The following is a 24,059-nucleotide window of genomic DNA, read 5'->3' as shown; positions in this document are numbered from 1 at the left end:
GCTTGGAGTTGTTTTGTTGTGATTTATACCTTACCAAGATATATAATATACCTTACTTGGTCTACTCAAGGGCTTTGCACAGCAGATCACAATGGATATTTTTAAGCTCCTTCCACGTAAAATCAACAGTGATTTAAAAATCTGTCCTAGACTTCCTCGGGACTCTTTTTCTGATTTTGTGTAAATAACCTCTGAGATAAGGCTTTGGAGTTGTACATGTTTACCCCTTTAATTTGTGTAGTTAGTCTGTTAGTTAGGATTGGCTTTAAAACAGAATATTTCATAAGGTTAACTCATCATCACCTATTTGTTGAGATACGGGAAGCAGACAGGAAACTCATAAAAGAATGTGTTTGTTCTTGCAGTTTTCACCATACCTTAGTTTAAATGTATGAAAGTTTTAGATGTTATTCTTACATGTAATAGTTACTTCTCTGTTTATACTTCAGATGTTCTAGGCTATATTTTAGACAGAATTCTTGTAACGAAATACAGTAGTCTTATAAACTAAAAAATATTTCAGAGAAAAAAAATCTCCCACATCCAGTTATACCTTCTTTGAACCCTAAATTAGCTTCTCAAGCCAACCATTTCAGTATTGGAAAACAAACAGCTTTTAGAGCAGATCTTGGAGACCATTAAATCCTGATTAGCTGAAATGAGTTGTCATTTAAAAAAAAATAATTGGGGCACATGGTGATAGTGAAGGAATGTTTGCCAACTCAACATATTTTTTAAAAATAAGTGATGCAACCAGCCTTGTCCTGAAGGAAATCCTTAAGAGCCCCAAAACTGGGAATTAACCACTCACAACATTTAATCTCGTGTTTATGCATGTGATTGGTGATAGTCCAGAAATCTGACTGCCAGTCAGGGACACATTTTTTCCCTATCCACCAATTGTTTTACACTGACTCTTTCTTCACTTGTTACAACAGCCTGTCTTGAAGGGCAAGAACTTTGTGAAAGGGATTCTTTGTGTAACTGCAAGACACGCCAAACAGCAGTTGTGTGACTGATAATGAAGTAAAACATGCCATTGTTAAGGCACTGACAGCGACAACAACGTTCAATCAGTTCTCATTTGTAAACTCCATCTTAGCCCTGTAAGGCACAATGTGATCATTTTAAGTATAACAACCTGTGTTAGAATCATTTGCTTGTATTGTATGGCTTAATACAAACTGAAAGTGTTTTCATAAGAGCAACAGAAAGTCTTACTGTAGGATTCAGAGGGTACAGGACACACTAGTGTTTTAATAAAGAACTTCCCCTTTTTAAAAATACATTGATGTTAACATGTCATCTATTAGTAGCTATAAGGAAGTAACTCCCTTTCCCCAAAAAGAAAGTTTCAAGTTTCTTTAGATGTTTGTGAGTACTTTTCTCTATATTAAGACCATCTACTGGCGCACTAGTTACATTATGTTAATGATACCCTTCTAAGGTGAGTGAATTTATAGGTACATCCTCTGGACTTCTTTTGGCTGTGAATAGCTCCCCACCACCACCCCATGGATTTTTAGGTATCCCAGATGACTAACAGATACTGCTGGCAGGGTGATTTTCCTGACATTCAAAAGCTGCTTCTGTGCACAAGCAAATAGGAATAGCTTCATGGTTTCAAGATAATGAAACTGCTTCACTGGGTGATGCAGATGTGTTCTTTCCCATTCTTTGTATTCTCTACATTTAGCACTTCCCTCTTTAAAGTCTTTTACAATTATTTAGATACAGGTATCCTGCAAAGGCTTGCATGGGTGCCTGACTTAGTACTCTATACTCATTTTTCCCTCAAGAGGTATTTTGAAGCTCCTCGCAGGACCAGATCGGCTAGAACTGACACATCTTCGTGTGTCTCCAATTACAGATGTGCACACACTCTTGCCCTTCCCTGAGCAGCTGTGACATCCGTGCCTACAAGCCTGCGCACGAGCATGCCTGAGTGTATAGCACATTTGTAGGTGGCAGTCTTTGGTTGTCAGATAAGCTGGAGTTTTCTGCAAGTGATTACAGCCCATGTCCAAAGGCTTAGGTGCTGCAATTAGTACATAATATTAAGGTTATTCTGAGTTGTTTTAAAAGATACGCAAGGTATGGGACATCAGTGAAATAAATGCAAGCAAAAGGACAGGAAGGCAGGACAATAGGGAAGCAGAATCACGTGAAGAAGGAAAAAAATATACCGGAAGAAATACTGACCAGACAGACGGATAGGTGTCAAATTTGACTTTATTCCACACAATATCCTTCTTGAGCTTTCTGTGACACTAGCATGCATATTGAAGAAATCTGGGTTGCTAGGTTGGATTTTGTTTTTACATGCACAGATATTCTCTTTGAAGCAACTTCTGTTGAACTGGTTTGGCTTTAACTGAAAAATCCCCACTGTCTTTTAATACCTCATAATGGTTTTGGCATTTCACTCTCTGCAGCCCTTATACTTTGTCTGCTCTGGTTTTTGTTTTTTCGGTTTGTGTTTTTTTGTGGTTTGTTTTTTTTTTTTTTTTAAACATATGTGGTCACTCTGACAGCTATCCATTGTTTCATTTGAAGCTACCAGTTAGGCTAGATTTATCTTTTCACTTTGATAATTTCTGCTAATATCCCTTTAGCTGGTTTTCAGTCTTTTTCTTATCCCTCCAGGCAGTCTCATAGTATTTTTAATTTTTTTCCTTCATAAGGAAATAGAAAATAAGTTTTCCAGTAAGTGCAGCTTTCACAGATAAACATTGGCTAGTCCCAGTGGACTGTTTTAATGCTTTATAACCTCCTCCTTCACTGATGTGTATCCTGCGGTAGCAGCGCTATAACTGGGAAGGACAGTTCCTTTTATCAGGGAACGAGAAAATGCCATGCTTTTACTGTTGCCAAGATTACTTATGTAAGGAGATATAAAAAGAATCCCCCAAAGAGATATTAAACCCACACTTGCTAAACCTCACAGTGCCCCACCCTGTACATCAGGGATGCTGAAGAATTAAAGTAGTACACTGTAGAGAAGAGGATGAAAGAAAAAATTAGTACTGTAAAAAATAATGTTGCTTTTACAGCTAGTTTTCATGCTTTTATTTTCCCATGCTATTTCACCTGCTCAAGGGTATTTTTTTTTTTTAACTAGTACATGATCTGAATATGCTTTTTACTACTATCAGCAGAAAACCTGAGAACACTCTTAATTTCCACAGTTTAAATAGACTAAATACTTGACTGTAAAATCTGCATCAGAATGACAATTCTCAAAGTGAGATGCTGGTCATCTGGAAGGGAACAGAATCAAGAAAAATCTGTAAGAACATTTCCTTTTCTGCCTGCAAAGCCGTGTGAGAAAGAGAAAAAAAATCAGTACAAGTCTGGCATGAACTAAATATTACATTTTTGCAGTTTGGAAGAGGAGTATATGTCCTGTAAGTGCACGCAAAATGTAAGAGCAGAAGATGTGAAACCTCAGTAACACTGCATGGTTCACCTTCATTGACCCAGTTTTTGCAGCGACTTAATGCAGAGGGTCTTTTCACAAGATGAGCCACTGGACCAAGCTCTCACAGGACCTCTCAGTTGCACACTATGCTTTCCAGAGAGTGTGTTATGGAGGAGGTGGTGCAACATGGTCACTGAATACTATGTGTGTCTGGTCTGGAGAGGGTAACTGCTCTCTTTCTAGCAGAGAGAACATAGGGCCTGATGAAATTAATCCTATTAGATTACTTGTATAAGAATTACTTCTTCCACTTTCTGGAAATATAGATTACATAATTATATTATGAATTCTCCTTCAACATTAAGAAGAGTTTAAGTGATATTAATGAGAAAGTAAATTAAAGAATTTGTAATGTTATTAAAATCTCAGTAAAATACAATTAGGCAAGACTAAAAATAGTGTATTATGCTCTAGACATTTTTAGATGAAAGTAGTAAATATACTCCTTTATTCTAAAGCATTAGTTAGGGAATATGAATATAGCAGGCACATTGCTGCTGGGAATAATGGATAAGAAACTTGCTGTCACCTACGCTATACCTGTCATTATGAATGACAGAAGATTTCTAGCTGTGAAAAGAAGAATGGATATCTTTGTAAAATGTAACTGACATTTATGCTACATTCTGCACAGATCTAAATCATAATGCAAATTACAGAACCAGGAAAGCATCCTTCTGAATTGATTTAATGTATTAAGCTGTCTAAAATATCTGCATATGTGATGTGACTGATAAATCTGTCAGGTGAGCTGGGACAGAGATTAAGTTTTCAGTTGTAAGGGAAGGCTCTTTGTCCAGCTGGCTTCATAGCAGATTTTAGCTAGTATAATGGTAGGATCTCTTGGGCAATTACAGGCGATCCCTGCCTGTACAAAAGTTCACAATTCTTGATGAAGCCAAGGAAAACCTTCATTTCTGAAGGTGCGGTATTTCTAAAAAGATAAGATTTGTGAAAACAAATGTACGATGAAACACTAATTAAAATAAATGCATGGTGCTCATTGTGGGGATTTACTAAAGACAGTCAGATAGAAAGAAAATTGTCAGTCTGATCCAAGTCTTTTGTATCACCAAAATGAGATGACATTCATGTATCAACATGATGATGACCATGCCTTTCCATCTTGCAGAAGAGTTGAAATGGAAATTGTAATTTATAGGTTTGGGTGTTAGCATGCTTTTCAAAACTTCTGTCACAGTTGGTTTCAAGATGCTGAGATGTATACAATTACCCTGGTATTTCCTTGCATTATATATAGATATTTGCTTCCACATGGAAAATGCACCTAACAGTATTTCAGTCTAGATCAAAAAGGAGGAAGAAATGGTAATATGTCAAGTATAATCACTTTGGAGAAGAAATTACAAAAGCAATTGAACAAGGTCAAAGATATACAAAGGGTTTTCCATAATGCCACTAAAGAGAGATACATTACTGGGAATATAGATTAAAGAACAAATGCTAAGAATAAGGCCCAGGTACTCCTGGATGCAGTAGCTATGAAGGTATCTATCTATTTATTTATTTTGCTAAATAATTTCTCACCAATAAGAATTGACAGTATCTTATAGTTTACTCTTGTTGTTTACAAAGGTCAAATTTTTGTAAAGTGAGGAATCTAATTAATTAAGTTTGTTAGACTAAGGTGTTTAGGGCCCTGAATATAGACTAAGGTCACGTCTTCTTCCAGACAGGGCTGAATTTTTTTTTTCTTCATAGCAGGAGAAAAACAGTAGGAAATTTTGGAGACTCTAGGACTACTAGGATGAATAACATTCTCCAAAAGTATGTTAGAAATTACAACCTCCACAGGATGGATTAGTTAACCAAAACAAGCCATGCATTGAAGGCCAAGAAGCAGAGAAGAGAGATGAAAAATCAGAGTTAGACTTGCAAATGACCCAAATTCTGGATGAATACTTGATCTCATTTTTAAGTAACAGGGCAGTGTTTAATCTGGGGAGTTGAAAGTGAAGCAGAAGGTAGAAATGTGATTTACAATATCTGAGGTGGAAATTATATGCAAAAAACAGCCTAGCTGTAGGCATGTAATTGAAGCTCCCAGTTTAGAATCCTGCTCTCACTAAATTTCCTGCACAGTCCCTGGAGGGACACATCTACCACCTGTGACTCAGTCCATCTAAAATGAGAGGCTTCACCTACAGAACCCTGTGACTGGGTTCTGCCGTTGGGCGTTTCAGTTAAACATGTGAAACTGGGCTGGAACAGTGCTACCCCAAGCATGCAGACCAGGTGGGATGAGATGTCCCATTGTAGGGTTCAGGAAGAACTGGCTGAGAAGCTGAAGATCTGGTAATTGCCACTTCAAATGAATCCACCAAGCTGGCAGGGGTGGTGACAGGTGATAGAATAACACCTGTCACTTTTGGTTAAGAAGGAAAAATGGGAAGTCATTGATGCCGTCATCAGTTTGTTAGTCTGATGGCAGCAGTCTTTAGAAACTAATTTGAAGAAGTAATCAAAGACGCAGTGCTTACAGAGTGAATTCACTCAGGTTTGCTGACATTAGGGTTGTGTCAGACTAACCTGATAACTGTGTTTGAGGATTTATTATCCAGACAAAAATTATGTTATAGATCTCATTTGTCTTAAGGAAAGCACTGGCTGTGGCTCTGTTTCAGAAATTATATAAATGAAGGGGATCAGGATTATTACAAGAACTGTAAACTAGTTAATGAGTTGGACAGAAAGGAAATGGCATTAAGCTGTAAGTATCAAGCTGTAGGGAGGCTACTCAACAAAGATTAGATTTCTGACTGAGCTTGTTTTAATCTTTTTTTAATGCTCTCACCAAAGAAAAAAAAATTGTGTTGAAGAAATCTGCCAAAGGCACAAAGCTGAAAGGCAATGTTAGCATGAAGGACGTTGGGAGCTGAAAGGTATTAGGTGACCTCAAACGGCTGATACAAAATGGATTTCAGTAGCCGAAGTATAGGCTTGAATTTAGGGGCTGCTAAGAATAACCTCTGTTCTAAGTAAGGATCTCATTGGTTAGAAATGGCTAAGATGGAGGAAAGCTGTGACTGTGAAGAAAGAGCATATGATCCTAGGATGTGTTCATCGAGATATTCTTAATATAGATAGGAAAGCATCAGTGCCTTTGTACCATGTCCTTGTGAAACACCATCCAAAATACTGTGTACATTCTGGTCAGACAGGAAAGATTAATTTGAACTGGGATGTTTGGAGAAGGAGAACATATGTTAAGAAAGAAGCTTAAACCTGGATTTTCTTTAGTCCTGGAGAACAAAGGGTGACGGGATCTAAGCTAGCCCTCCATAAATTAATGGGGAAAGCAGCTAGGAAAAAGAAATATTTAGAATTTAAAATTAATTAATTTACAAGAACAGACTGGTCCATAGACTTAAAAATATGTTTTCTGACCACCTGAGCAGTGAGGTTCTAGTGAAGGAGATGAATTAACTATTTATGAATTCACCCTTGACTCATTTAAAAAAAACCACCAAGATCAAGAGGATCCCTTCTAGTCCCATGCTACTTTGAAAATTCATGAAGACTGCTACTAGGAACTTCTGTCTCAAGTTTATAAACTACAGGACTTGATTACTTCACCTAATAGATATCATTACAGATATAAAATTAATTATCATGGAACTTCTTACTAATTTTTTGGTAAAGACTATAGATAATTTCTCATAAATACGCAGATGTTTATGTCTGATGATTGTTCCTCTTTACTTGATGCTACTACTTTACATCTTTCAAATTCCACACAGTCTGCTGATCTTTGGAGATCAATCATTATTCAAGGAATTCCAGTTTTTGTGTTCGGCAACCTCCTACAGGAGGAAGGAGTTGAAGACTCTGAGATTGTTTTCATGATTGTACTTTGTTTTCATAAATACGGGTCATCTACAGTTTTCAAAATACATTTTTAAAGGTAAAAAGAGCAACTGTGTCCATGTAAAAAGGAAGCAAGTGAAATCACATGTTGGACCAATGTAAGCAGTATAAGAGCAAAAGAATCTAGAGCTCGATACAAGAAGTATCCTACCTTTGAAAATTATGTCATGGTATAACTTACACAGAAAAGAGACTCACTGTTCTGGCTAGGAATTAGGAATAATTTAATTGAATTTGTTTTGATAGCAAAGTATTAATTACAATTAGAATACTGTTTGTTTTGATTCCTAGATGCGGTCTGTTGGACGAATATTTAAATTCATTGACTTGCCAACAGAAGAGACAAAAAACCTTAAACCAGAGAAGAATAACCAGCTTTCAGATGCCCTTGTAATTGAAAACAGGCATGCGAAGGGAGAGAAGAACTGGCCATCCGGGGGCCAAATGACTGTGAAGGATCTTACGGCCAAATACATTGAAGGAGGAGCTGCTGTGTTAGAAAACATTTCCTTTTCAATAAGTTCAGGGCAGAGGGTAAGACACTGTCTTGTTGTGTTTGATCTGACTTTTATTAAGCTCAGCTATAGAAGTGTCATTATAAATCTATTCATTGACTAAAGAGTAGGTTGAGTTCAGTAAGGTTCTGTAAATGAAATTGTCACAAAACAAAGTAATCATTGAAAGCACCTGAAGAAGAGAAATGTCTTGTGTCTCTTCTTAAAAATAGCTCATTTCTAGGATTATTGGCTACAAACAAAAAAAAAAAGGCAAGGAAAATCTGCCTCCATTTTCCTAGAAATCTTGAGGCTATTTACACCTCAGTGAAACACAGTGGGAATGTTTCCTGGCCATGAGGAGCAGCAGAATACACTGCTAAAATACATACGCAGCAGTTCCTCAAGTTATATTCCTGTGCCTGAAGTCGTCCGCCTTCTCCTCCTGCGAGAGGGAAGCTTGCTGGTAAGCGCAGGTGCTGGGGGCAGCCTGACCCAGGTGGAGCAGGGCATGAAGAATACAGGCCGCTGTGCCAAGGGTAATGCACTGCTGACTCCGGCAGCTGCGGGGTGGAGGTGCCATTTCACCTGTTCGATGAGGGCTCTACGCCACCCCGAATTCTTATATAACAAACCGTAAACACCTCTGTTCTTCAGAAGATTAACAGACCTCTAACTAATCTTCATATGTATTTGGGGTTGCATTCAAGAAAGAGCTTGTGTTTCAGGACAGCAATTAGGCAGAGGTTTTACACTTTGCTTTAAGTTCATGCTGAAGGACCATCCTTGGTGGGGTAGGAAAACAGACCCATCCAATGTCCTGAGCTGTAGCCATATTGACAAAGAGGAGATTTTAATTCTTCCACATAGATGAGAAAACAGGTTCAGTGACATCTCCCTGGCCTTGCCACGAGGCAGCTCTTTGCTCCTAGTTTGGATAGCACCAGTCTCTACCACATTTGGTAGATGTGTCTTGGTTTACACGAACTGAATGTTTCATCTACTAAGTTTGACGGCACCAAAATTTTGAAACTGGGGTCTGACTTCCAGTAACACCATCCTGAAACCACTCTGCCTTTGGAAGAGAGGCACCTGTGATTCCTGGAGCGTGGAGGTGCAGGTGCTGCTGCAGTCTGGTGGATTTACTTCCTGGAAAATCCCTTGAAGCAATGGAGTATGGAAAATGAAAGATACTTTTGTACTGTACAGAGAGAGGACAGAGCAATTACAACAAAGATCCTTTTTTCAATGGCTATGATTTAGGAACTCAGTCCAATTTCAGTGATGAACCCTGGACTCAGAAGTAGCATTTTCAGATTTGGAGCATTCTCCTTAAGCTGGAGAGGATTTGTCTCTGCCCTGGAGGGAAGCATGTGTAAAACAAGCAGGAAAGGGGAGAGCTCTCCTCTGCTAAGGGAGTAGAACAGAATGGAACAGAATAGAATAGAACACTATTTAAGTTGGAATGAACCTATAATGATCACCTAGTCCAACTGCCTGACCAATTCAAAGCTGACCAAGTTAAAGCATGTTATTAAGGGCATTGTCCAAATGCCTCTTAAAGACTGACAGGCCTGGGGCATCAACCATCTCTTGAGGAAGCCTGTTGCACTGTTTGACCACCCTCTTGGTAAAGAAATGCTTCCTGACATCCAGTCTAAACCTCCCTTGGCACAGCTTTGAAATATTCCCATGTGTCCTATCACTGGATACCAGGGAGAAGAGATCAGCACCTCCCTGTCCCTCCTCAGGACATTGTAGAGAGCAATGACGTTGCCCTTGTCCTCCTTTTTGCCAAACTAGACAAACCCAGAGTCCTTAGGCACTCCTCACAGGACGCACCTTCCAGCCCTTTCACCAGCTTCAGTGCTCTCCTTTGGACACATTCAGGGACCTTCACATCCTTCTCAAATTGTGGGGCCCAGAAGTGCACACAGTACTCCAGGTGAGGCTGTACCAACGCTGAATACAGCGGGACAATCACCTCTTTTGACCAGCTGGTTATGCTGTTTGATGCACCCCAGGATGTGATTTGCCCTCTTGGCTGCCAGGGCACACTGCTGACTCACATTGAGCCTGCTGCCAGCCAGCACCCCCAGATCCCTTTCTGCAGGGCTGCTCTCCCTCCACTCCTCTCCCAATTTATACTTGTGCCAGCCATTACTCCATCCTAGGTGCAGAATCCAGCATTTTGACTTGTTAAATTTCATCCCATTAATCATTGCCCAATGCTCCAGTCTATCTAGATCCCTCTGCAAGGCCTCTTGTCCCTCAAGAAAGTCAACAGCACCTCCCGGTTTGGTATTGTCAGCAAACTTGGTAATGGTGCATTCAACTCCTGCATCCAGATCATTGATAAATGTATTGAACAGAACTGGCCCTAGAATTGAACCCTGAGGAACACCACTGGTGACCGGCCGCCAGCCAGATGTCACCCCATTCACTACAACCCTTTGAGCTCTGCCATTTGTCCAGTTCTTCACCCAGTGCGCTGTGAACCAGGTAATCCCACAATTGGACAACTTGTCCAGAAGGATGCTGTGAGGGACAGTGTCAAAAGCCTTACTGAAATCTAGAAGAACTACATCCACCACCTTCCCTTCATCCACTGGGCAGGTGACCTTATCATAGAAGGACATCGAATTAATTAAACAGGACTTTCTCTTTGTGAAGCCATGTTGACTGTGCCTGACGATTGCATTATTTTTTAAATGCCTTTCAATAGTACATAGTATAATCTGCTCCATAATTTTTCCAGGAACTGAAGGTAGATTAACAGATCTGTAGTTCCCTGGGTCTTTCCTCACACTCTTTCTGTAGATTGGAATACAAATCTACCCAATCAGTAGATTGGGTCGGTGCAACAGAGCGCGGATGGCTCATCTGGTTCAGATGCCTGCAGCACTGTTATGGAATGGATGCCAGGCAGCAGGAAGAATCCCCTTCTTCACCTTCACATGTATATTGTCACCCTACCAGATAACATATAAGCAAATTTCTCTCCTTCAGCTAAGGGTAGACTAACACATTTTAGTCTTTGTTATTCTAACAACATGAAGAAGATTCTGGCCTAGTGTTTTGTTCAGCCCTTGCTGTAGGCTTTTATCATTCCCAAATGGATGACATTTGCTATCCTGTTGAGATCCATTTGGATTGTTCTCCACTGCTGAAATCTCTAAATGTTTTTGCTTTGGTCTGTGGTTAACATGTGAGCAGTATTAAGTGTTTGCTTTTACGATTTGCGTTGCAGGTGGGTCTTTTAGGAAGAACTGGTTCAGGAAAAAGCACTTTACTTTTTGCATTTTTAAGACTGCTAAATACAGAAGGGGATATCCGGATTGATGGAGTCTCCTGGAACACGGTCAGCGTGCAGCAATGGAGAAAGGCATTTGGAGTCATCCCTCAGGTAATGAGATTAGAATATATTTATGTGCCTTTATTTTCACTGGTTCTATATCCATGAGCGCATTGTTACCTTCAAGCTGAAAGTTAGTTGTTTTATGCTGAGAAACAGAAAATGCAAAGCTTTTGTGAAAAGGGGAGTGGGGTGGATGGATGCAATAATTTGCAGAAAATTCTACTTTTTGAGAGTTTCTTTGCCACTCACAAAAGAGCTCTTAGCTCTTCTAGAAATGGGAAGGTACAGCACACTCAAACAGAGGTGTTTGTAGCCTGCTTATCCCTGCACCTCTGAAACAGTTTGCATGTTGATTCAAAATAAGATGGCGCCACCTGAAGAAAAAACACAATCAGTGGTGTTCTCAGCTACTGTTTTCTAGAGCCCTACATCACATATTATGGTTCCCTGGCAGGCCGGTAGCAGAATTACTGCTTTTCTCATATTTACTAGATCACTAGCTGATCCCCAGCTTGAGCTCGTCACTTTTTTAACCGTCACCTCTCATTACGGTTTCAAGGTGCATGTATAAGGGAGCACTTCATGCTATTTATGCTTGCAGCAGTTCTGGCATATGGGAAGTAATACCATTTCAGAGATGAAAAAGGAAGCAGCTCCTCGCAGGGATTTAGGCACCCTAATACTCGCAAATAACCGGAACAAGAAAAATAGGCTGAGGAGGAGCAAACAACTAAACCTAAGGCTTCTGAGTCCCTTGCCAGTGTCCCCACCACTGGACCAATGTCCTATATTAGTTACAGCTCTGGATTATGTGTATCAAAAATGAACATTATTGGTTACATGCAGGAACACTAAAAAGTGATTGCTCGCTGTGAAGGTAGGAATGAAAACTGCATAACGAACTGCATAATTTTAATGCCATGTTCAGTATTTTTGTCACTGAAAGGTGTCGGTCCTTTCCTGCAACACTGATACAGGAGTAACACATACTGGCCTTCTCTTCTTTGAAAGCTATACACTGAATAGTTCTTCAGCTACTAAACATACACAATCTTTTCCTTAACAATGTTCATTCCTTTTGAAATCTTGTGAGTGTGGCAGGTTAATTCAAGTAAGTTGATTGCAATCTTAATAAAGTCGCTTGTGATATCGGGAGGCAGCGGGAAACCAGTTGTAGATCAGCCTCCCACACTGCGGGGGGCACATGCAGTCTGTCCTGCCTTCATCCGTCCTTGAAGGGTAGCTACTAGCCCCAGAGACTGATAAATATGGTTTGATCCTTGGTCACCCTGATTGGCCAACTCCTTGACAGGCCCACAAGAAGTGGGCCAACCAGGGTAACCAAGGATCTCCTTTTGACTGACAGCTGTCAAACTCTTTTTGTGCTATTCCCCCCACCGCATCCCCACTGTTAAGGAGTTTCCAGCAGCTTTCTTTGCATATTGGTTTGTTCCCAGATAGTCTACTGTCTTAGAAAGGTCGTTACTGTTTTAGAAAGCTGTTGAGCTGCAGAGAACTTATATGTGATATAAAGCTGTTGTGCACTGACTACATGAGGCACTTAATAGTTGGAGAGACTCTGGGACAGCCAGCCAATTTAATTAAAAACTATGCTGTCCGGTTTACATTTTCAAAAGAGCGGTTTTATTTTCTATAACCATCATAGTAGAGCAGGATCTGTCTTCACCTTCACTCTCAGTTGAGTATGTAGGCTAAATTCTGCTTTCTACCACAGTACAACAAACCAAACTAATTGTAGTGAAGTCATTAATACAACTGTCACTCAGTTGCTGTAGTCACTCCTGATCTATTTCAGTGTCATGGAGGTGGGATTTAACTCTGAGGTGTTCCTGATGGTAGTGTCTTGGCTTGGGCAGCTGTTAAAAGATGCTGAAATGCTCAGGCTGGAAACACAATGGCTTTGATTTTGCAAACACAAGAGGGACTCAAAATTTAATTTTTCTAGTTAATGATCAGTTTTTGAGTTGTGATGGATTCCCTTTCAAAAACAGTTATCCCACTGTAGTAGCCTGAGTGACATTTCTTTAAAGTAGGTATGCAAAGAAGGCACAACTCTCTCCTCTCTGTGCCTTTCCACAATCATTCTCTGAAATTTCCTCAAAGGCAGCAATTTTTTAGCACTTTGACCAGAACAAACCCTTTCTTCTCTGCCAAGTTACACCCTCAGCGAAACAGAACCAAGAGAGTGATGGTGAGTCCATTGGTTGGATTCTTTTCTTACCAGAGCTCTACCAGCAGCCTGGTTGGTCACATGCTGCCTGCTGAGCTGAAGCTTGCTTGGCAAGTTGCCCTTTGATAGCTGACCTGTCGTCACACTTCCTGTCCTCCCTTCAAGGTTTTCACATCTATCTACTCCTGTAAACTTTTATTTCTTTATTATTGCTGGTTCAGTTCTGCAGCGTAATTGTTGCTTGCAAGTATGAAAAAAAAAGTCACCCCTTCAGATCGAAGCAGCTGTGCAGCAAACTGCAAATGCAGCTCCACCTGTTTAGTCTGGAGGACAGGTGTGTTATACAGCTGTCTTCCAAACGATGGCTGCATAAGATGAAGGATGCTTTTACCAGTACAAGCTATGTCTCCATTGCAAAATTTTCTTATACAGCCAAGTATCAATTTCTGGGGCTTCCCTGTCTCTCCCATAATCATTGTTTCGGTCTCAGCTCTTTCTTCCTTTGGGATGGGGTTGCCCAGCAGGGTTTCTGCTTTCCATCTCCACCTGTCCTTGGGAACGCATGGACTGAGGAGAAAACTGAGTGCTTGGTAAAAAGTAGCCTCATTGTACTAGTGAAAAATACAATTAATAATTCTTATAGCTAAGTACTCAATATAGAGTCACTAATGGCATAGAAAACATCATTCTGCAGCCGTCAGCAAAATGTGAGAGAGGTTTATTACACCAGCAGCGTAACTTGCCCTTCTGCTGAGGCGCATTGTTAGCTCATTGTTAAAATTACACATTCAGTTCAGTTTGGAAGTCCCTGATACATGGATGAACGCCAAAAAAAATCCCAGCCTTCCATTTGCTGGAAGGTCATGAGAGTTGCCAGCCTGTTTGCACACTTCAGCTTGCAGCTCCTGTCCCACAGCCTTGCCAAAGAACTGCACATTATGCCTCAAAAGTTCCCACATTCAGAATGAAATGAAGTTTTCACCAGCGCTTTCCCAGCAGGGAAGAGAAATTGCATATGCCACCCTGCCTTTCCCGGCAGGACAAAGGGAGCCTTTTGTTCTTTACTGTTCACCTACGGCTTCAGAATGAAAAAAAAAAAAAATTGCCTGGGAAGCTGGCCTACAGCAACACCTGGATATTCACCGTCTCCAGGAGCAGTTTCGCTAACAAAAGGAGAATGGAGCTGTACCTGAGGCATGCTTCCTCATGAAAACTTTCCAATGCTCTCCTTCTCTTCCTTATCTCTAAATTTCACAATTTAGAAGAAAAGAAGAGCTTTTCCTCTATGGGAACCTCATTGATGCACGCTTGCATAGCATGTGCAGCATCCTAACGCACTGCTGTCCACTCCACGCAGGCGACGCTGGAATGGCCTGCGGTGTGGTCAAGGATCCTGCTGAGCTGGAGCAAAGGGAAAACCCTGTTTCTTTCAGTATCTCAAATCCAGCTGTCAGCACATTGCAGTGGCGTGAAGGGGTAAATCATATCAAACACATTTCCTGGAGCACCCACAAGGAAGTTCCTTCCTGTCGATCCTCACACGCCGCCGGCCCTGCTGAAGTACAGCCTGACCACAGCATTGCTCCTACAGGATGTTTGTCATTCTCATGCAAAGCAATTACTCCAGCGATAACAGGCTGTTTGAAGTATAATTGCAGCCTATCTTTCCTTCTTTCTGGGCAGTCCTTTCTGAGCTTCTTCTGCAAGAGGTTCCCCACCACATTTCCAAGGTGAGGGCATCCAGCTGCATCTGGTTTCAACACACTGAAGCCCTTTTGCATACAGGTCCTTGTGCAGTTTGCATCCTGAGATATTTAATGGATAATTAAATTGAGAAAATGCCTTCAGAAATTTGGCTTTGAATGGAGAACAGAAGACCTGCAGCCAGTTTTCCATTAAAATAAACGATGAGAAACCTGAGACCCATAAGGCGCTGCTAGCTGAAAGAAAGTGGATGACTTCTGGTGTCTTCTTGAGTGTTATTCCACTGCATTCTGGTGCATCTCACACCATTTTCTACGTGTAAATACTTCACACAGAGCTAAAACAAAGCTTAGCATGGAGAATGATATTACTACAGTTTGTGGGACTGCCAGCTAACAAAAAAAAAAAAAATCAAATCACTTTTGCTCCTTTATTTTACTTAAGATGAGAAATTTCACAACTTTTATCTTTGTAGTTCCCATTTTTCAGTAGCTATCTCACTTTGTTCCTTGTATCTGTCTGTCTCGCTGCCTGTCTGTCTCCAGCACTGTCTCATCGCCTCTCGCACCCTTCAGGGCTGTTCCCTTTCGGAGATGGCAGGGGTGTCTGTTTTGCAGTGTGCTGGGGTGCTCCTGCACGGTGCAGCCTGTTGGGCAGCGCAGCTCCCCGGAGGTGATCCCACAGAGGGTGCCGCAGAAGCTGAGCTCCTGCAGGGCATCGAGACCGGTCAGCATCACCACACCGGGGAGCATCTGCTGCACAAGCCCCATGCACAGAACACCTGGGGACATTAATTAACAACTCCACGTGTTCATTTTGGACAGTATATAGGTTGTTTTCTGCATCATGGCTTCAGTGTTGCCAGGAGGACAGCACTTGTGTTTACCAGTAAGCTCTACGGGAAGCAGAGGTTGTTTTAGCATCTTCGGAGGAGAACATTACAGAACTGGTCCCAAAAAACTTGCAGAAGGTCTTCGTTGCTCCCATGCTCTTATGCTTATCTAGAAATACTTTAATGTCAATGTAAAGTCATTAAAGGACACTTATGAAAACAAAACTGCTAACTCTGCATGGAATACTAAAGCATTCACATAGGAATTTGATTTTCTTTCATGGTGATATTGTGCCATAATATATACGAAGCAGAGGATGCTACATGAGGTCATACTGTTGTTACTCTAACTTCTCTGTGCATGGAGCTGGTGTCTGGTGTTGCATTTGCTCTCCAGCCTTGGAGTGTATGGGAGCAAGGGTCTGTGGATCTGGCTGAGGACCTGCACACGAGTTGTCTTTCCTTGCAACTGCAGCTACTCACAGCCAGGATACACTCACTCCTTAGCAGCCTTTTGTCAACTGGTCCTTTATTCTTCTGTATGCGTTTGCTTAGCTGCTCCAGGGTCTTGGTTCTCCACATAACACTTAAATCACTTAGGAAGCTTATCGCCACGAGCTGAGTGTATCCCGCACTGTAACCAGTACACAGAGGCTCTAGCCGCTGGAGGGGATTAATGTCCCTCAGAGGGGTTGATTTACAATATTTGGGATGGTGAGAACATAAACATGACCATATTTATATTCCTGAGTGTTTTACTTGTGGGTGGATGTCAGATTTGAGAAACTGTTTGTTGTGTGATCACACCCATTATCATCCTGGGTGAAATTGAACAAGTGACCAAGAAGGAAATGGTTCCAGATTTGCTGCTGGCCTCCCCAGCCATCCATTCCCTCTTCCAATGCTCTCGTAATTTCTCCTTCTTACATATTTATAAACAACACATAAATCCGTGGGATTAACTTTTTTTTTTTTTTTCACTTTAGACTTCTAGCTTTTAACAATTTTGGGGTTTTTTTTCTTCTTCTTTTTAAGTGGACTCTAAATTGCCCATGTGACTCACATGATATTTACTCAAATGAACCCTGTGTGGTTTCTAATGAGCTAGGAGGAAGGAGGTGTTGAATTGGAGAGAAAAGTAGCCGAATTGAGGACAATGAAATATTTACCTTGTGAAAAAAAAAAAAAAAAGTACTTTTGGGAATAGCTTGCTTTTAGTGCCCTGCTTCTTGAAAGCGCAGTTATTAGGACTAACAGCAATTTCTGAAGAAAGTAGTACCCTTTATTTCTCTACCTGCTGCACTTCAGCAGGAATGTTATTCAGCCCTATCTTCTTTAAAACTGGTTTGTTCAGTTAACTGTTCTTTACCACTGAGAAATGAAAATAGCCATTCCATTAGTGAAATGTACGGCGCTCAAAGTGTGAACAATCCCATGTCTGACACTGTTTCCACAGCGTTGTCATTTCTACCGCACCCACTACTTGTAAGAATCTAATTCTGCTGCAAGTAACCTTGCCTTGTTCACACCACCAAACCAGTGCAGGGCATGGGAAAAGGACCGTGCTGTACTTCACCGAAGCATTCATTGTCAATAACAGTCATGATTATAAAAGAAAGAGTCTACTCTTTCCCCTAGTCTCTCCCAAAAGTGCTTCGATGACTTTTATCTGTGTGCACTGCTGCCTCCCCTGCCGCTCGGTTGGGGTGTTGCTGGCAGTGTGGTGAAGGCAGTGTCGCCTTGAAATCCACCCCACTGAAAAGCAGCTGCTTTTCTCCTCTGGACCAGGTACTTCCTTCTCTCTTGCACCAAATAAGCTATTTGCAATAGCTTACATATCTTAATTAAGCAAATTAATTAATGTAATTTATTTTCTTTTGGCATGTTTAAACTTTTAATTAATCATAATTAAATGATTAGTGTAAATGTCTGTATAAATCACTTTGAAATCTAATGAAAGAATGCCAAGTTCCCAGGTTAGGTCAGATGGGAATTGTGGTAGACTGGCCAGACTCTGGGAAAGTACTTGCTAAGTGTATTCTCTCAGCCATTGTCTGCTGGTACAGCTAGTCCTTCACCGCTTTCGGTAGCATTTGACTACCAGCACTCCAAGAAATTATGTGGTTGTGAATCAGTGGCATTTCAATATATATTTTTTTCTAAATAAATATTTTCTTTAGGAAGACAAAAGAGAAGAAAATAAATTGTCTCAAATCTTTCCTCTCGGTATTTGTTCCGTATGTACAAGGAAAGAGCCAGCATTTCTCAACAAAGCGCTTGCATTCTTTGAGAGCAAGTTCTGCTTGCTGCAAGCAGCAGGTGTACCTCGCAGCACAGAAAGCAGCAGCTTGGGTTTATCTCATAAGAAATGTTGTGCAACCTCAGTGTCCCTTGAAGAACCTCATTTTCACCAGACTCTGACACACCTACCCTGTGTAAGAAGAGATTTAACAAATATTTAATTTTGTCTGAGTCATTGCTTTATCAGGCTACAAAAGGTGTATCTAAGGGATGTTCGTTTGGATCTACTTGCCTAAACTGATGAGAAGAGTAGAAATGAGTAGTGAACTTCAGTGCGAGAAGGATGCTCGCTCAGTGCCAGGAAATGTGCATCCTCTTCCTCTTGTGAGACGGAAGGAAGAGAGCATGGGCCGCAGCATCCATCAGGGAAGCCTCGTACACCAGCAAGGGGGTTGTTGCTGCTCCAGTCGTGAATCAGGTCGTGCTGTGTCACATTTCAGTGAGGGGACAGTGAGAGACAAAGGAAAAGCCCCTCTTCTGAGATAGGACTGGTGGGACATGGTGAAGTGTCAGGTAGGAGAATGATGCTGATATATATTTGGCTACAACTGATTAGAAAAAGAGAAATTGATTGATGAAAAACGACTTAGGACAGTGTCCCTGAATACTGACAAATATCCAACAGTTTTTTTTCTCTCAAAACAAAACTGTAGAAACACACACTTTGGCTTAGTGATTTTTTTGTTTGTTTGTTTGAATATGTTTCACGTTATAAAGAATCAAAAATAGTTTTAAAAAGGCTTATTCCAAGATGGAAATACAGGAAATCTTTTATTCTGAAAACTGCTGAAATTTCATTTTTAGTGTTTTTCAGACAAGTTTGGCTAAGTTTTTTTTTTTTTAAGACAATTGCCAAAAACTGAACGTAAGTATTTAAAAAATCACTTTTCTTGGAACATTGTTTTAAAAACATTTTAATAACCTGCAATAAGCTTTAGCTGGTAATGGCAGCAGGTTATTCTTTCTCTGTATGCTTTACAATTTACAATACTTTACACAGTGTTTCAGGGTATTTATCTACTTGTGTGTATATCTTTTTTCTTGTAGAAAGTGTTCATATTCTCTGGAACTTTTCGGATGAATTTGGATCCTTATGGGCAGTGGAACGATGAAGAAATATGGAAAGTTGCAGAGGAGGTAAAACTGATTAATTTTTTATCCCCTCTGGTGAAGTGGTTACAGCAGAGTGCAGTGTGGGTCAAATGACTGTCGGATGTGACTTTTATAGAGAGTCTTCAGAAAAAAAAGTTGAGGAAACATAATGCTATGCTATAAACCATGTTTCCTTATTGCCTAATAAAAAGGCGCCTTTGTCAGAGCTTAAAAAAAAAAAAAGATAAACTTCCTTACAGCACAGTCTGGGTTCCTCATGCAGTGATTTATCATAGGTGAGGTTTTACATTTGGCTCTGCTGGGCTGACCCTCAGAGAAAAAAAGTGGAGGAAGCTGATACAGGAAAACGTTCTGTATTCTTTTCTCATTTGAATGGTTTGGCAAATATATGAAATCTCTACAAGACATTTTTCTACCAGAATCTGTAAAAATTACTAGTAAGCATTTTGGTGTCCAGAAAAAAAAAAAAAAGAAAAATGCCTATAGCCTGTCCTAGAAATAAGACTGATGTTATTGCAATAGGAAATATTTATATTCAGCTTAGAAAAATCTTTCATCAAAATATTTTCCAGTTATTGTGATTCTCAGGCCAGAATAAAGCCAGCTGAGAAGGAGCGCTCACTGACACCGCAGTCAGGCTTAGGTATTGCTTGTGTCATGGGCAGCTGTCTCTTCCGTGGAAAATAAGAATCATGGCATATTAGATTTTATGAACGTGAAGGTTTTTTTCTAATTTTATGTTGAGATTTTATCAACTTTTAAAAATTCCAATATTAGGGGCCAGATTTTTGCAGTTCTGTTTCCGTGCTGAGCTGAACCCCACGCATTATGGTTGTCAGATGCCACCTATTGGCTCTGCCTGTCCCTAATAGGTTGCACAGGTGTGCAGGCTGCCAGGAGAAAAAGCAGGTGAGAGGCAAGGGAGGGAAGGAGCTGCAGCCTAGAAAGCAGATTTCTCTTTCCAGTGTAAGGATGACCTAATTAATACAGAATCAATAATGAATTGGTGCCATTTTCCTTCTTCAGAGCAAGTCTCAAGTATCAGAAGATGCTTACAAGAGTGGGACTTAATCTGAAAGGTTCCTCTTCTCCCATCCAGGAGACTAACTTTGTCTTTGCCCTCTCTCCCCTTTGGTTTTATTTAATTTATTCCCTATGTTTGGAAAAGAGGAAAGTAGATACTTTCTATGAGTAATTTACTGTCATATAAAAACATCATTACATCTTTGGTTAAATGATGTGACAGCAGCTTTTCAGCGTCTCCTAGCAGAGGCAAGAGGGTGCCCAGTGCTAGTGCTTCTCCACTTCTCTGAGACTGGGGAAAAACTGAAGCCTGGATTAACATCCCTTTTCTTGAAAAAGACAGGCTCTACTTCTGCTTTTAAGGATTGTTTTCAGTGTGTTTGTGTGAACCAAGGCTGGGATTTTAAAGAGCTAAAGCTCATTTAAAATGGCATGAAAAAAAATATTTTGAAGTGTTTATCATTAAGGAGTTTGGCAAATCCATATGTGATACAGAGGTTTTCATTGCACAGGCGAGAGTGCAAAGCAAATAGAAAAGAAAAAAAGCTGCAATACTTTTTACTAGGACTGATTGGATTGTTTAAAAAGTTCATGCTCTTGAAATCTGGCTTGTCAGTGACAGTGAGTCAGTGTAACTTTGGGAGCACAGCACAGAAAGAAAGTTACCTGTCAGCTTATCCCTGACCCATGTTGGCTGCTGAGGATTTAGAGAATCCTGCTGAGATCAGCATCAGCTTTTTATGCTCCTCGCAATCAGTTGCAGAGTGCAAGGTGTTGCCTCAACAGATGTCAGATGTTTCACTTTTTATTGCCCCCATATTTCAGCAGCCGAACCTGTCAGGCTTGTGTCAGCTTTTGAGGCTGAGTTTTACTCTTGCAGTCAGCTGTCTGGACCCCATAGGTACACGGAGAGGCTTTGTGTGGTTTTAAGAAGAAAGCACCTTTTCCAGCCATTAAATGCAAAATTTCTTTTAAAATACGGTGTGTATTGAAAAGAGGAGTGAGGAACAAAGCACTGGCCTTAATTTCCTTATAAATAAAAGCATGATTTCTTCCAAAATTCAACAGACGTACCCACACACCAGAGTTTAATATGGTTTCCATGTAAAATGGAAACACAAAGGGGGAATTCCAATTATTTTTCCCTGGAATGCAAATTAATTACAGATCAGTAATATCTTAAAAAAACCAAGAGGGGCTCTTCATAAACCACTGGTGTTGCGTTGCATTTTTATAACATCTTTTGGAGCAATGCAACTCACACGTGTTTCCTAGTTCTCAGATTTTACAAAGAATTATCTGTAAATGATGCCGAGTAGGCCAAGGAGCACAGTCAGTTTGGACCTGTAGAAGATGCAAAGCTTTGCTTTGAGGTGTACAAAGTGCACCTCCCAATGAGAGCAAAAAGGAGCACTGTAAGAAACAGTGAGAAAGCATCTGCTCCTTTTTGCTGTCATTGAGAGCTGGATTCCGATTGCTGGTCCAAGGGAAGCAGCATCCCTTGACATGGGCACCCCTCTAAACGTTTTGTCACCAGTGCTAGAGGGAAGCCTGTGATGCCATTACTGTGAACAAAGTGCACAGGATTTTTGGGGCAGCAAAAGGAGCAGATGGAGACACTCTCAGAGCCATGGAGACAACGGCCGTGGTGACCTGGGTTATCTTCTCTCTTGCTTTAATGTAGCATGTGAATTTTGGTTGTTTCTTTTTACTCTCCTAGTAAGTAAAGAGGCCTTCTTGCCTTTCAAAAATAATTTTTCTTAATACTTCCAATGATGTACATTGCTGCTGGATAAAAAGTTTCAAATACATTCCTCTCTCTAGCCTGCTAACTCAGAATGTTTTGGTCAAAATGCCAAAACTCACTGTACGTGACAAACAAATGAAGCATTAGCTCTCAGCTTCCCAAGATAAATCCTAGCATGTTGTAAGAGTCAAATACTTCAGTGCTTTTTGCATCCTTCAGTTACTACCTTGTAGGACAGATTCTCCTCTTCATCAATTTATGCTTTCTCTTTGCTGTCAGAAATGAAAGGCAAGGAAATTAAAGGCATAAGCTGCGATTCACACAGTCAGCAGTAACTGTATCTTACTGATTTTTCCTGTCCTTTTTCTTTCTGACAGGTTGGGCTGAAGTCTGTAATTGAGCAATTTCCAGGCAAGCTTGACTTTGTTCTTGTGGATGGAGGCTGCGTCCTCAGTCACGGCCACAAACAGCTGATGTGCCTTGCCCGCTCAGTTCTCAGCAAAGCCAAAATCCTGCTGCTGGATGAACCGAGTGCTCACCTGGACCCTGTGTATGTTTCATTCATTTGTTCTAGCTTTCTAATATGAAATAAGAAAATCAGTGAGGCAGCACGGCTGCAAGAGACCTTCTGTAACTTGTCTGGCCTGTTACTAAACCTGATTTCAGTAATATATGTTAGCAATTCTGCATGGGGGATCAGGGAAGCCTAGATACAACCTCAGCTTTATGGCTGACGCTCACTCCCACAGCAGACGTGCAGAACGCTGAGACGCTGCGGAGTGTTGGTGTCAATGCACGGGAGCTTTTCAACACGCAGCTAGACTATTAAATACCATCCATACAGATATCAGCTGGGCTGGCGTGTACATTGCAGTCTAAACACTGATGCTTGTTTGCCTTTCAGAACCTCCCAAGTGATCAGAAAGACCCTGAAGCACGCATTTGCCAACTGCACGGTGATACTCTCCGAACACAGGCTGGAGGCAATGCTGGAGTGCCAGCGATTTTTGGTGAGCGCTTCTCATAGTCTCACATCCCGTTATTTCATGACGTTTGATGAACATGCAAAACACATCCAGCTGAACTGATGAAGTTGGCTGGATTGATGGGGGTTGTTCAAGGCAGTTGCAGAAGAGCAGCAGGTTTCTGTTTGCTCTTTCACCTAATGAACAGCTCATTTGTGTTCAGATGAGCTAGGTCACATTGTGGAAGAGCTGGATTCCTTCTTTCAACCAGAACAGCAGCTGTGTAGGTTATCCAGCTGCTCATCCAGGGGCCTTATATTGCAAATTGGCTCAGGAGCTCCAGAAAAAACTCCCAGCGCCTCACAGGGCTTTACCATTGCAAATGCAGAAATGGCTGCACATGCCCTTGAGCAATAGGAGGCTGCATGGGGAAGAGAGGTTTCCTAAGCAAACATCTGATGGTCAGAATTGCTGATTTCTTTCATCAAGCCACTTCAATATTCCTTTCTTGTTTAATCAAGGTGACAAAATACTGAAGTCCTGGGGTATTTCCTTTGTTTTATAAAAAGGAAATAAAAGGCAAGTTATGTAATTGTTCTTAAAAATTAGGTTCCTTCCTCTGTATTTTCTTGATTCTTCCATAACAGGGAACCTTAATTTTATTAGCAGAGTAAAACATCGTTCTCCATGTATGTTTGCTTGGGTGTATTGGCACAGCAGGAGGAACACAGCCTGAAGTGGAAGCAGGCCAGTTGATAGGCAAGTTGTGCGTTCTTTGGATGTGCTGCACCTCTGCTCCCGCTGGACTTCAGCCTCACCTTCAGCCCATGCCATGCTTGGCTGTGCCGCAGAGCCCTGGCAGGCACGCAGCCTCTGCCCAGACCAGCTTTCCCATCCTTCAAACAACATTTTAGCAACAAAGCTGCTAAAATCTCTTTCCTGTCAGCCTTGTGCCCTCACCT

The 24,059-nt window shown here is 40.9% G+C and overlaps 1 protein-coding gene across 2 annotated transcripts in view; it reads left to right on the top strand.

Annotated features, from left to right (window-relative positions):
* The window catches only part of CFTR (CF transmembrane conductance regulator), an 89,072-nt gene that overhangs the window by 63,134 nt on the left and 1,879 nt on the right, over positions 1 to 24,059 (top strand). For both annotated transcript variants that reach the window (XM_086739999.1, XM_086740000.1), the window contains 5 exons: positions 7,661 to 7,903; positions 11,114 to 11,269; positions 19,297 to 19,386; positions 22,510 to 22,682; positions 23,037 to 23,142. In XM_086739999.1, coding sequence (XP_086596125.1) covers positions 7,661 to 7,903; positions 11,114 to 11,269; positions 19,297 to 19,386; positions 22,510 to 22,682; positions 23,037 to 23,142 — 768 coding nt within the window. The remainder of the gene's footprint in view (positions 1 to 7,660; positions 7,904 to 11,113; positions 11,270 to 19,296; positions 19,387 to 22,509; positions 22,683 to 23,036; positions 23,143 to 24,059) is intronic.

This window comes from Chlamydotis macqueenii, chromosome 1 (assembly GCF_036417535.1).
Source record: "Chlamydotis macqueenii isolate bChlMac1 chromosome 1, bChlMac1.mat, whole genome shotgun sequence".
NCBI classification, from domain to species: Eukaryota; Metazoa; Chordata; class Aves; order Otidiformes; family Otididae; genus Chlamydotis; species Chlamydotis macqueenii.
The sequence above is the reverse complement of the archived record's forward strand: the minus strand, read 5'-3'. Positions and strand labels throughout refer to the sequence as shown.